At 40.9% G+C, this 14220-nt stretch overlaps 1 protein-coding gene across 2 annotated transcripts in view; it reads left to right on the forward strand.

Moving 5' to 3' along the window:
- UBXN7 (UBX domain protein 7) overlaps window positions 1-14220 on the forward strand; it is a 73298-nt gene that overhangs the window by 48941 nt on the left and 10137 nt on the right. For both annotated transcript variants that reach the window (XM_032264203.1, XM_032264205.1), the window contains 5 exons: window positions 3939-4085; window positions 6534-6624; window positions 7571-7698; window positions 12361-12754; window positions 13298-13377. In XM_032264203.1, the coding sequence (XP_032120094.1) occupies window positions 3939-4085; window positions 6534-6624; window positions 7571-7698; window positions 12361-12754; window positions 13298-13377 (840 nt within the window). The remainder of the gene's footprint in view (window positions 1-3938; window positions 4086-6533; window positions 6625-7570; window positions 7699-12360; window positions 12755-13297; window positions 13378-14220) is intronic.

The raw sequence follows: 14220 nt of genomic DNA on the forward strand, positions 1-14220 counted from the left end.
TGTATTTTTTGTAGAGGTGGGGTTTTGCCACATTGTCCAGCCTAGAGACAGGGTTTTTCCATGTTGGTCAGGCTGGTGTTGAGCTCCTGACCTCAGGTGCTCTGCCTGCCTCGGCCTCCCAAAGTGCTGGGATTACAGGCGTGAGCCACCGAGCCCGACCAACATGCAAATTATTGAAAATTAGAAAATGAATAAGGAAAAATAAAAGTGTGATTTCATTTCTATAAAAAGTATTGTATATATTTTAATATATTTTCTTTTAACTTTATGCATATATATTTACTGAAACGTAGTAAGTTTGTTCAAATCTTTCATTTTCTTTTTTTTGAAGCAGTCTTGTTACCTAGGCTGGAGTGCAGTGGCATGATCCCAGCTCACTGCAGCCTCCACCTCCCAGGTTCAAGTGATTCTCGTGCCTCAGCTACCCAGGTAGATGGGGTTATGGGCATGCGCCACCATGCTTACCTAATTTTAGTAGTTCTAGTAGAGATGGGGTTTTGCCATGTTGTCCAGGCTGGTCTCAAACTCCTGGGCTCAAACAGTCAGCCCACCTTGGCCTCCCAGAATGCTGGGATTACAGGTGTGAGCCACCATGTCAGGCCTAAATTTTTTTTTTTTCATGCCTTTCTGATCTGGCTGGTACTGGCAGAGATTTTAGTCTCCCACTGTTTTACTCTGGAGTCTCCATTATAATGGTTTTGAAATGTTGATTCAGAATAACCTAAGAGATTTCAATATTCTTCCATAGGAAGATGATTTTTCTCGTGGCCCACTCTCACCCCCAGTCCTTGACTCACATAATTGGTACACTCAGTGACATTTTTTAAGACCTTCTCTTTTTAAATTGCATACATTTAGCTATTTTACATTTTTTTACAGATGGGGTCTTGCCGTGTTGACCCAGGCTGTTCTCCAACTCCTGGCCTTACAGCTCCAGCCTACTGTACATATTTAAGATGTATAACATGAAGATTGGATACACATAGTAAAATGATTACTATAGTCAAGCAAATTAACTTGTCCTTACCTTCCATAGTTGTCTTTTTATATCTGTGTGTGGAGGGGGTAAGAGCACCTAGTAATCTACTCTCAGCACATTTTCAATGTGTAATACAATATTATTAAGTACAGTCCTCATGTTGTACATGAGATCTCTAGACTTGCAAGACTTTTTTTTATTTTTTCTGAGGCAGAGTCTTACTCTGTTGCCCAGGCTAGAGTACAAATGGCATGATCTTGGCTCACTGCAATCTCTGCTGCCCAGCTTCAAACATTTCTCCTGCCTCAACCTCCTGAGTAGCTGGGATTATAGGTGCCCACCACCATGCCCAGCTAATTTTCGTATTTTTAATAGAGACAGGATTTCACCATGTTGGGAAGGCTGGTCTTGAACTCCTGACCTCAGGTGATCCACCCACCTCAGCCTCCTAAAGTGCTGGGATTACAGGTGTGAGCCACTGTGCCTGGTCTGTTCAGCACTCTTATTCCCTCTCAGTATTGTTGTTTTGTTTCAGAATTGTGTCTTTGGACCCTTCCTTCTAGCAGTAACAATTTTTTAACAATACGTTCAGTGTGGTTAGTATCACTTCCAAGTTTCTTTTGCTAGTATTAGGTTTCTCCCCATTGTAAGCTGCATGAAGGCAGGGATTTTTACCTTTTGGAACTGCTGTAACTTCAGCATCTGTAACTGTACCTGACACATGGTAGGTACTCAGTATTTGTTGAATGAATAAATCTGAGATAATGAAAGCATGAATGTGAGTAAACACATTTTTAAAAGAAAAAAAGTAACTCTTCCATTTTAAACTCTGGACTTTTATTCATTGTCAGTTTTGTACACTTTTTTCTTGTCAGTATTGGGGCGGACTTATGTAAATTTACTCTGTTAAACAGACATGTGCTCTCCAGCCTGTCTCTAGAGTGTATGGTCATTTTTCCTTTATTTTCAAATACTGTTTCTGTAGTTACAGCAGCGTAATTATCATTCTTTTATTAAATCTTTGTCCTATAAGGAAGTAAATGGAAATATTACTTCCTATAAACAAGGAATTATTAATTTGTATACTTTAAGCCTTTGACCAGTTAAATGCAGCTTCCTGACCCAATATAATGATATTTCTTTTTAGACCTTGGGCTTTCACCCATGGAAACAGTAAGCAAATATTAGAAGATAATTTATTCTGAGTTTGAGTGGGGTGACTGACACCTGTGATCCCAGGACTTTGGGAGGCCAGGGCAGGAGGAGGATCACTTGAGGCGAGGTGTTCCAAACCAACCTGGCGAACATAGTGAAACCCCCGTCTCTGCAAAAAATGTAAGAAAACAGCGAAAAAAGAAAACTTATTCTGAGGGATTCATACAAAAAAAAAGAAAAACCCACAGTATTTGTGAGATTATGTAAACCTTAAAACAGAAGATATTTTCAGTCTTACATGTTTCAGTACCCACAAAATGATGTCCAGTATGTTCTTGGATTACTACACCAAATTCATTGCTTCTTAAGATTTTCGTATGTCACACTGATTTGGAAAAGAATATCGTTCCAGGATAAATTTATTCCAAAACTCCCCTCGTCACTGTTCCTTCCTAGGCAAGGATTTGAGGCAACATTTGCTCACGTGCTTCTCTGCCACTGCTTTCCACTTAGCAGCATTTCCTAGGTCTCGATGCTGACAAGGGACTGACAGGCAAAAAGTACACGCTAATGATTGACATATTGATATTTGTGGTATGAATTGTAGAGTTGTTTGGGTATCATTCTCAAAGATTCTTTGACCCTATAATCCCAATTTTTGAAATCTCGTAGGAAAACAACTATTAAGTGAAAAAACTCTCAGCAGTTTTTACTAAAATGTTTAAGGTGATTCTCTAAAATAGCATATACGCCTAATAATTGAGATTTTATGTTTGAAAATGTTCCAGAAATGATCTTGAAGAAAACAAAGCGAAATATACATACCAATTACATTCATTAAAAAGAAGTGTATTTGGCTGAGTGCAGTGGCTCACACCTGTAATGCCAGCATTTTGGGAGGTTGAGATGGGTGGCTCACCTGAGGTCTGGAGTTCGAGACTGGCCTGGCCAACATGGTGAAACCTTATCTCTGTATAAAAGAATACAAAAAATTGGCCTGACGTGGTGGCGCATGCCAGTAATCCCAGTTACTCTGGAGGCTAAGGCAGGAGAACCACCTAGTAGGTGGAGGTTGCAGTGAGCTGAAATTGCACTATTGTGCTCCAGCCTGGGCAACAAGAGCAAAACTCCTTCTCAAAAAAAAAAAAGCTATTTGTTGATGGAGGTGGCAAGAGAATAGAGTTATGTGACTTGTTGATCTTAAGTTTGTTGAATCCTTTTCAGGTACAGATGTTTAAACATACATTAAAAATTTAGCCATTACTGGGTGTGGTGGGTCACACCTGTAATTCCAGCACTTAGGTGGATGGGTCACTTGAGGTCAAGGGTTTGAGGCCAGCCTAGCCAACATGTTGATATCCCATCTCTACTAAAAATAGAAAAATCAGCCAGGTATGGTAGTGTGTAGTAATCCCAAATACTTGGCAGGTTGAGGCGGGAGAATCACTTGAACTCAGGAGGTGGAGGTTGCACTGAGCCAAGACCACACCACTGTACTCCAGCCTGGGCAACAGAGTGAGACTGTCTCAGAAAAGAAAAGAAAAATTAAGCCATTATAACAAATAACTGCATAAAAGAGAAATGAGTTTATTTAAATTTGAGAAGTGCTTGAAATGAACAGTATAGTTATACATGCATATTCAAAGTAAATAAAAAGAATGTATATGTACTGAAAACTCTAGATGTCATATTTGGGCAAAAATCTAGTATTTTTAGTGAAAGACAATAGTCTTTGAACAACTACGGAAACATCGGTCACCAAGTAGAAATTGTTTCTAACAAATGTGTAACTTTACTCTTGCAGGCCAAAGAGTGTGGCCAGATGCAGAATAAGTGGCTGATGATAAACATTCAAAACGTACAAGACTTTGCATGTCAGTGCCTCAACCGTGATGTGTGGAGCAATGAAGCTGTGAAGAATATTATCCGGGAACATTTCATTTTCTGGCAGGTGAGAAGGAGGGTTCATCAGAAGTTTTGTAGAATTTTACTTTTGTAGTGTGGGATGTTGAGGGAAAGGAATTGAGTTATAATGAATTAAGACATTTTAAAAAAAGGTAAAACTGGCCGGGCGCGGTGGCTCAAGCCTGTAATCCCAGCACTTTGGGAGGCCAAGGCGGGTGGATCACGAGGTCAAGAGATCGAGACCATCCTGGTCAACATGGTGAAACCCCGTCTCTACTAAAAATACAAAAAATTAGCTGGGCATGGTGGCACGTGCCTGTAATCCCAGCGACTCAGGAGGCTGAGGCAGGAGAATTGCCTGAACCCAGGAGGCGGAGGTTGCGGTGAGCCGAGATCACGCCATTGCACTCCAGCCTGGGTAACAAGAGCGAGACTCCGTCTCAAAAAAAAAAAAAAAAAAAAAAAAGTAAAACTGGCTGGGAGGCGGTAGCTCACGCCTATTATCCCAGCACTTTGGGAGGCCGAGGTGGGTGGATCACCTGAGGTCAGGAGTTTGAGACCAGCCTGGCCAACATGGTGAAACCACGTTTCTACTAAAAATACAAAAAATTAGCCTGGTGTGGTGGCAGGAGCCTGCAGTCTCAGCTACTCGGGAGGCTGAGGCAGGAGAGTTGCTTGAACCAGGATAGTGGAGGTTGTAGTGAGCCAAGATTGCGCCATTGTACTCTAGCCTGGGTGACAGAATGAGACTCTGTCTCAAAACAAAAAACAAAAAAACTGTACTGTTCAGTAGAAATACAGTGTAAGTTGTACACATAATTTAAATTTTTCTAGTAGCCACATTAAAAAAGATTAATCAAAACAGGCGAAATTAATTATATATTTGGTTAAATCAATATATCTATATAACTAATACAAAAATGAGATTTTTGCTTTTATTTTCTTTGGTGTTAAGTCTTTGAGATACAGTTTGTATTTTATACTTACATCCCTTCTGCATTTGGAGTAGCCAGATTTCAAGTGCTTCAGTAGCCACTTCTGGGTGGTGGTTGCTGTATTGGACAGTGCAGATATAGAAGATCTTGGAGTAATTGAAAGCATTTGGCTAAGACTTAGATTTAAGCTTGTGTTTGATACTTTTTAACTGTATGTTCTTAGATAGGCCACTTTAGTCTTCCCAGCTAATGAGACAAGGTTAGAGACCTTGTACCATTTTTCTCCCACTGTGAGACAGGGTTTTGCTCTGTCAGCCAGGCTGCAATGCAGTGGCAAGAACATGGCTCATTCTTGACCTCCTGGGCTCAAGTGATCCTCCCATCTCAGTTTCTTGGGTGGTTGGGACCACAGACATGCACCACCATGACCAGATAATTTTTTTTATTTTTCATAGAGATGGGGTCTTGCCATAGTTGCCCAGGCTCGTCTTGAACTCAGGGGCCCAAGCCACTCTGGGCTTCCCAGAGTTCTGGGATTACAGGCATGAATCACCATGCCCAGCTCAATTTTTTCTTTTGTGAAAAGTTACAGAAAATGAAAACTTGAATGAACTTAATTTTTTCCCCTACTATAAGATATGCTATTAATGTTATTAATTTGCCTGTTTATATTTTACAGCCCCCTAAATTTAATGTAATTTTAATGATAAGTCCTTGTATTTTATTCAACAAATATTGATTGCCACAGCTCTTTGCTTAGCACTGTGCTAGACCCTTGAGCTTATATGCCCAGCTAATTTTTGTATTTTTAGTAGAGATGGGGTTTCACCATGTTGACCAGGATGGTCTCGATCTCTTGACCTGGTGATCCGCCCACCTCGGCCTCCCAAAGTGCTTTCTTTCTAAATAAATAGACAGGATCTTGCTCTGTCACCCAGGCCAGAATGCAGTGGTGCAATCATAGCTCACTGCAGCCTCTTAACTCCTAGGCTCAAGGGATCTTCCCACCTCAGTCTCCTGAGTTGTTAGGACTACAGGTGCACACCATTACACCTGGCTAATTAAAAATACAAAACAAAACAAAACAACTTCTTGTAGAGATAGGATCTTACTATGTTGACCAGGCTGGTCTCAAACTTCTGGCCTCAAGCTGTCCTCTGCCTCAGCCTCCCAAAGTGCTAGGGTTATAGATGTAAGCCATCATTCAGAGCCAGAATCTTAATATATTGTGATTTATTAAGATGTATATGGTTGAGAGTTATTAATGATAAAGGTTGACAGATAACTTGAGCAGGAAGAAGAATACTTCATCTGAACTGGGGAAAAAAGAGGAATGGATCGATATGTTTATGGTGTTTCCAGAAGGGGCTGAAAGCAGGAAGTTGAAGGAGTTCCCACCAGATGACGTTCATTATCTCTTTAGTTTAGGAGTAAGATCTTAACATATATACCAGAGGCATATTTGGAGAGCTAATTGATGTTAGTATATAACAAGGTTACAGTTGGTTTTTTCTTAGAGGCTGACTTTTTTTTTTTTTAATGTATCAATGATTTTACAGGTTTATCATGACAGTGAGGAAGGTCAGAGATACATACAGTTTTATAAGTTAGGGGATTTCCCCTATGTTTCCATATTGGACCCACGAACAGGTAAGATTTATATCAGCATGCAGCTTTTAACCTACCACTTGTCTTTCAGTTACCTAAATGATTGATCTTTAATATTTGACTGGATCTGGCTTCAGAATTGTAGTAATTTAGGTGAAGTTTTCCTGATTTAAACATCTGTTGATGTATTTATTTAGGACATTTTTTTCTGGCAGCATTGGAAAATGGTAGTGTTTTGTGCTTGTGTGTTTCTGCTCTTTTGAAGAATAACTGATACGTTCATCTTACCGTTTTTAAGGGATTTCCACCCCCCCAACCCCCCGGAGACGGAGTCTTGCTCTGTCATCCAGGCTGGAGTGCAATGGCATGATCTCGGCTCACTGCAACCTCCACCTTCCAGGTTCAAGCAATTCTCCTGCCTCGGCCTCCTGAGTAGCTAGTATTACAGGCGTCTGCCACCATGCTCAGCTAATTTTTTGTACTTTTAGTAGAGACGGGGTTTCACCATGTTTCCCAGGCTGGTCTTGAACTTCTGACCTTGTGATCCATAGCCTCGGCCTTCCAAAGTGCTGGAATTACAGGTGTGAGCCACCACGCCAGGCCTTAAGGGATTTTTTTTTAACGTTTTTTAAATCATTGAAATAGTAAGATTGTTCAGGTACTAGTTGTGATCCCTCCTGAGGAGCAGAGGGTGGAGCTGGTTTTATTAATTGATTGTGTTTTATATAGATACTGCTTTTTCTGAATCTCTTCTTCCTAAATGGCAGAAAGTGATAGCAGCATGTAAGATAGTTGCCCTATCATGATGAGTGGGAATCTATTAGGTGAGTATAATTGATGCGACTTCTAGGTTATGAAGACACTATAGCATAAGCTGGTGGAGAGGGTTTGTCTTTATAGTATAATTATGCATATGCTGAAAGAGATACTTAATGAGAGTGTTCAGAAAGATTGTAGATATTTACATATCCTTGTTTTTAATCTTTAGGTCAGAAGCTAGTAGAATGGCACCAGTTAGATGTATCTTCTTTCTTGGACCAAGTGACAGGATTTCTGGGTGAACATGGACAACTGGATGGACTTTCTAGTAGTCCCCCCAAAAAATGTGCCCGTTCAGTAAGTATAATTAGGAGGTGGTGATGGGAAAATAAATGTAATTTGTCATAAGCATCTTATATAAAATGTTTGATGTTAACATGGTAAAGATAATGTAACTAGTGGATAGCTGTCACTTATGGCTGTAACATCTTAGATATCTTCCTTTTTTTTTTTTTTGAGACTGAGTTTCGCTCTTGTTACCCAGGCTGGAGTGCAATGGCGCGATCTCGGCTCACTGCAACCTCCGCCTCCTGGGTTCAGGCAATTCTCCTGCCTCAGCCTCCTGAGTAGCTGGGATTATAGGCATGCACTACGATGCCCAGCTAATTTTTTGTATTTTTAGTAGAGATGAGGTTTCATCATGTTGACCGGGATGGTCTCGATCTCTTGACCTCGTGATCCACCCGCCTCGGCTTCCCAAAGTGCTGGGATTACATGCGTGAGCCACCGCGCCCGGCCCGATATCTTCCTTATATTTTGATAATTTCCCATATGAGAGTTCCACCTTCTCAGTGAAAAATCGTGATACTCACACTCCTCCCGGTCTGTCTTGCAGCTAGAGTGCAGACAAATGCCTTATGATCTGGATTTAGCAGGAAGCAATGTGAATATGTTGAGCAGGAGGACTGATATGGCAAGCCTAGTGGTCAAGGTGCCTGCTTCCTTAGGGACAGCTCTGGGAGGGCTTCTGATATCCAGGTCTAAATAGCAGTGAAAGTGGCAGATGTTTTGTTCGTTTTGTTTTGTTTTGGAGATGGGGTCTTGCGATTTTGCCCAGGCTGTCCTAGAACTCCTGGGCTGAAGCAGTCCTCTCACCCCAACTGCCAGAGTAGCTAGGACTACAGGCACATGCCACCACAGCCAGCTAGAGGTAGTGGTTTTTGTTTTTGCTAGAACAACTCTCATGGCATAGTTGAGCATTGTTATTGGTGAATGCAGCTTTAGGGCCTGGCTCTCTGGCCCTCCTAGAATTTATTTCTATACTTAATTTGTAGAATGTGCTATTACTAGGCAGACCTGTTTGAGAATTAGTATCAAGATTAGTTGCAAATAAGAGACTAAACTCCAAAGATAACAGCAGTCTCACATTGGTTTTCATGGTTATTTGGGCTTGACAGCAGTAAGGATAAAAATAGTTTGGTTTTGTTGTTTTTTCGTTTTGAGCTGGAGTCTCGTTCTGTTGCCAAGGCTAGGGGACAGTGGTACAATCTCTGCTCACTGCAACCTCTGCCTCCCGGATTCAAGCAACTCTCTCGCCTCAGCCTCTTAAGTAGCTGGGATTACAGGCATGTGCCACCACGCCCAGCTAATTTTTGTATTTTTAGTAGAGACAAGGTTTCACCATGTTGGGCAGAATGGCCTTGAACTCCCGACCTCAGGTGATCCGCCCTCCTGGGCCTCCTAAAGTGCTGAGATTACAGGCGTGAGCCACCACGCCCGGCCTGTTTTTCCTTAGACAGGATCTTGTTCCATTGCTCAGGCCACAGTGCAGTGGTATGATCATGGCTCACTACAGCCTTCACCTCTTGGGCTCAAGCTGTCCTTCCACCTCCGCCTCCTGTGTAGCTGGGACCACAGGCGTGAATCACCATGCCCAGCTAAGTTTTTAAATTTTTGTAGACAGAGATCTCCATATGTTGTCCACACTGGTCTCAAACTGGCCTCAAGCAATCCTCCTTTCTGAGCCTCCCAAAGTGTTGAGATTCTGGGCATGAGCACCACACCCGGTAAAATTTTGATTTAATTTAATTTAATTTTATTTTATTTTATTTTTTGAGACCTGGTTTCACACTCTAGCCCAGGCGGGACTGCAGTGGCCTGATATTAACTCACTCTAGTCCTTGCAGCCTTGAGAGAACATTAAAAGGAAAACAAGAAACTTGTTAGCCCTGACCTTCTGGGCTTAGTCGATCTTCTTGCTTCAGCCTCCTGAGTAGCTAGGACTGCAGGTGTACATCATCAGGCCTAGCTAATTTTTTTTATTTTTTGTGGAGACAGGGTCTTGCTATGTTGCTGTCTGGTCTCAAACTCCTAAGCTCAAGCAATTCTCTCGCCTTGGCCTCCCAAAGTGTGGGACTCTAAGCATGAAACACCTTGCCCAGCCTAAAAACAGTTTTAGAAGATAGGAACAGCCCCTTATTTAAGGAAAAGCCCTAAGGGATACTACGGAAATCTTGCTGGCCAGGATGATCTTGAACTGGCCTCAAGCAGTTCTCCTGCTTGATTTGTAGGTTTTTTAGTGCCCCTCCCCCCACTTTTTTAAAATTAATTTTTCTTACGCCTTATCGTGTTGTTTTCTGCTTTTGCTATCAGATTAATGCTGACTTCACAATGAATTGAGAAGTATTTCTTCCTCTTCTGTTTTCTGCAGTAGTTTCTGTAGAATTCTTACCATTTCTTCCTTAATGTTTGATGACATTTACCAGTGAAGCTACATGGGCCTAGAGTTTTTTTTGGTGGCAAGTTTTAAACTATAAAATCAGTCATATTGGTAGATATATGACTACTTGGTTATCTCTTTCTTCTTGGATAAGCTTTAGCAGGTTGTATCTTTCTAGGGATTTATTCATTTTACTATATTGACAGAGTCCCTCATTATGCCATTAATGACTGTAGAAACTGTACTTGCCCCTCACTTGATGCTGTTATTAGTAATTGTGACTTACCTTTTTTTCCCCTGACAGTCTGGCTAGAGGCTTAGTAGTTTTATTGATCTTAAAAAACCATCTGGGCTGTGGCCTGTGCCTGTAGTCCCAGCTGCTGGGCAGGAGTATCGCTTGAGCCCAGGAGTTCAGGAATGTAGTGTGCTGTGATCGTGCCTGTGAGTAGTCACTGCACTCCAGTCTTTGGGCAACAGTGAGACTCTGTCTCTTTAAAAAAAAAAAAAAAAGAAAAGAAAAGAAACCTACTTTTGGATTTTGGTTTTTTTTTTTTTTTTTTTCTCTGTGGCATTTGTTTTCCAGGTCATTTATTAATTTATGTTTTCTTTGTACTTAATTTTATTTTCTTTTCCTGGATGTATACTCTTTTTAAGGTGGGGAAGCTTAAGTCATTAATTTGATACCTTTCTCTCCTATAATATATGTATTTAGTTCTATAATTTTGGGGTAAGTACTGCTATGGCTCAATAGTTTTTTCTGGCTACAAGAGAAATTAGTAAGATGAGTTTTTTAGTTGAACATGTCCTCTAAACTTACTTAGGGTTCTATAAGTAAGGAAATCAGAGGAGAAAGAAATTCAGTAGGAGCCTGACAGTGCACCATGGCCACAATTTAAAAAATCAAGCTACATGGCTACATGCTATTTTACAATGTCGTTGTTGTAAATTTACTATCCACCTAAGCCATTGTATGTCACGTAGATAATCTACTTGCTTTTTAGAGGTGGTGAATTAGCCTGAAGTATATCTAAAAATTTTCCTTTGGCCAGGTGTGGTGGTGTGTGCCTGCAGTCCCAGTTGCCTGGGAGGCTGAGGTGGGAGATTGCTTGAGCCTGGCAGGTGGAGGTGGTAGTTCTCTGAGATCGCACCACTGCACTACTGCACTTCAGCCTGGGCGAAAGAGTTGAACCTGTTTCAAAAAAAAATGTTTTTCCATTTAATTTTTTCTACATGATTGCCTGATAGTAAAAGCCAAAATGTGGTTTCCTTAGTTTTGTATTAGCAGTCCACATGGGTTGTTTTTTGTTTTTTGCTTTTTTTACCTATTTGTGGTGAAAAATTTTAAGCGTATTCAAAAGTTGAAGTAGTATATTGAGCCTCTTTGTATTCATTAGCTAATTTTGGTAATTATCAACAGATGGCCAGTCTTCTTTCCTCTGTATCCCATCATGTTCGAATTATTTTGAAGCAAATCTCAGAATTCATTGTTTCATTAATTAACACTCTGGCATATATATTTAAAAGATAAAGGCCCTTTTTGTTTCTAAAATGCTATCACAGTGTCATTATTATACCCTTAAAATTGGCAGTAATTCTGTAATGTTATGAAATAGCCAGTGTTCAACTTTAGATTATCTTAGAGTTTTTCCTCTGTAGTATATTTGAGCCAGGAGCTAAGTAAGTTCCACCCAAACAACATATTTTGTGGTTCATTAAGTTTAGTTAAATCTGTGGCTTTAGAACTTTACCAAGGGAAGAACTGTAGATGTTTGCATTTCTCATCGTCATAATGAAAACCTTCATTTTAATTAATGGAATTACTAGTTGAAGAATACATTGGTGAACAAAGTAAACATTTGTCTCTGTTTTAGTAATTTTAAAGAATGGTGTTTTGACTTTAAAGCTTTAATTCTTATCTTTCTCTAGGCAGGTAATAGATAAACTTTTCTTGATTTTGTTCATTTTCATTTTGATGATTTTAAAAATGCCTGTGGTTACTTGAGCCCCGAAGTTCAAGACCAGCCTTGGCAACATAGTGAGAACCTGTCTCTTAAAAATATGTGTGTGTGTGTGTGTGTGTGTGTGTGTGTGTGTGTGTGTGTGTCTATCTATATATATATATACATATATGTATCTTCATTCCAATTCGACTGTGTAAGACAAAGTCCTTGCACTTAAAGTAGAAGGGACATAGTCAGCAGAACATAATAATGAATGATAGGCTGTTGTATTTCTTCTGTTTGGCCTGCTTTTTGGTTTAACTTGCTCTTCTCCCTGTGTTTTATGACTCCGTCTAACAGGAGAGCCTTATAGACGCAAGTGAAGACAGCCAGCTAGAAGCTGCCATCAGAGCCTCCTTACAAGAAACACACTTTGATTCAACACAGACAAAACAGGAGAGCCGCTCGGATGAAGAATCTGAATCTGAACTTTTTTCTGGCAGTGAAGAGTTCATATCTGTTTGTGGTTCTGATGAAGAGGAGGAGGTAGAGAATCTTGCCAAGTCCAGAAAGTCTCCCCACAAAGATTTGGGGCATAGAAAAGAGGAGAATAGAAGGCCACTGACCGAGCCCCCAGCCAGAACTGACCCTGGAACAGCCACAAACCACCAAGGATTGCCAGCCGTGGATTCAGAAATACTGGAGATGTCACCTGAAAAGTCAGATGGAGTAGTGGAGGGCATAGATGTAAATGGTAAGTTACATTTTATACACATACTTTACCTAAAACTTGGATATTGGGGCCGGGCGTGGTGGATCACTGAGGTTAGGAGTTCAAACCAGCCTGGCCAACATGGCAAAATCCTGTCTCTACTAAAAATACAAAACTTAGCCAGGTGTGGCGGCACATGCCCGTAGTCCCAGGTACTCGGCAGGCTGAAGCAGGAGAGTGTCTTGAACCAAGGAGGCGGAGGTTGCAGTGAGCTAAGATGGCACCACTGCACTCCAGCCTGGGGGACAGAGCAAGACTCTGTCTCAAAAAAAAAAAAAAAACACCTTGGACATTGAGCTGGGTCCAGTGGTGTGATCCTGTAGTCCCAGCTACTGGGGAGGCTGTGGCAGGAGAGGCTCTTGAGGCCAGCCTGGGCAGCACTGTGAAACTTTGTCTCTGTGGGAAAAAACCAAAAAATTGAATAATTGCTGAATGGCTTTATTTATTTACATATTTATTTAAACTAATTGTCTGTCTTAAACTTTATGTCCTGTTTTGTTTTGTTTTTTTAAACCCTTTCTTTAGGACCAAAAGCACAGCTGATGTTGCGGTATCCAGATGGAAAAAGGGAACAGATCACTCTTCCAGAGCAAGCTAAACTGCTAGTAAGTACAGGCTTTGGTCATTTCCAGACCACTGCAGTGAGATGAGTCACAAACTGGTTTCTTGGTGCATATTAAAGTTACATTTACATTATTCCATAGTCTATTGTGTGTGCAGAAGCATTATATCTTTAAAAATAAAAAGCACATAACTTAATTAAAAAACACATTTGCTAGAAAGTGCAACGATCATCTGAATCCTCACTGAGTTGTCATCTTTTTGTTGGTGGAAGGTCTTGATTTATGGCTACTGACTGATCAGGGTGATGGGTGCTGTGGCAATTTCCTAAAATGTGACAGCAATGAAGTTGCTGCATCAATTGACGATCCTGTTTACAAAAACTTTCTCTGTAGCATGTGTTGCTGTTTGATAGTATTTTACCCACAGTAGAACTTCTTTCAGAACTGGAGTCAGTCTTCTCAAACTTTGCCCAAGCTTTATCTACTAAGTTTATGTAGTATTCTAAATCCTTTGTTGTCATGTCAACAATGTTCACAGAATCTTCACCAGGAGTAGATTCCATCTCAAGAAATCAGTTTCTGCCGGGCGCGGTGGCTCAAACCTGTAATCCCAGCACTTTGGGAGGCCGAGGCGGGTGGATCACGAGGTCAAGAGATCGAGACCATCCTGGTCAACATGGTGAAACCCCGTCTCTACTAAAAATACAAAAAATTAGCTGGGCATGGTGGTGCGTGCCTGTAATCCCAGCTACTCAGGAGGCTGAGGCAGGAGAATTACCTGAACCCAGGAGGCGGAGGTTGCGGTGAGCCGAGATCGCACCATTGCACTCCAGCCTGGGTAACAAGAGCGAAACTCTGTCTCAAAAAAAAAGAAAAAAAAAAAAA

The sequence above is a fragment of the Sapajus apella genome, unplaced genomic scaffold, assembly GCF_009761245.1.
Source record: "Sapajus apella isolate SASKATOON/1434 unplaced genomic scaffold, GSC_monkey_1.0 scaffold143, whole genome shotgun sequence".
Lineage (NCBI taxonomy): Eukaryota > Metazoa > Chordata > Mammalia > Primates > Cebidae > Sapajus > Sapajus apella.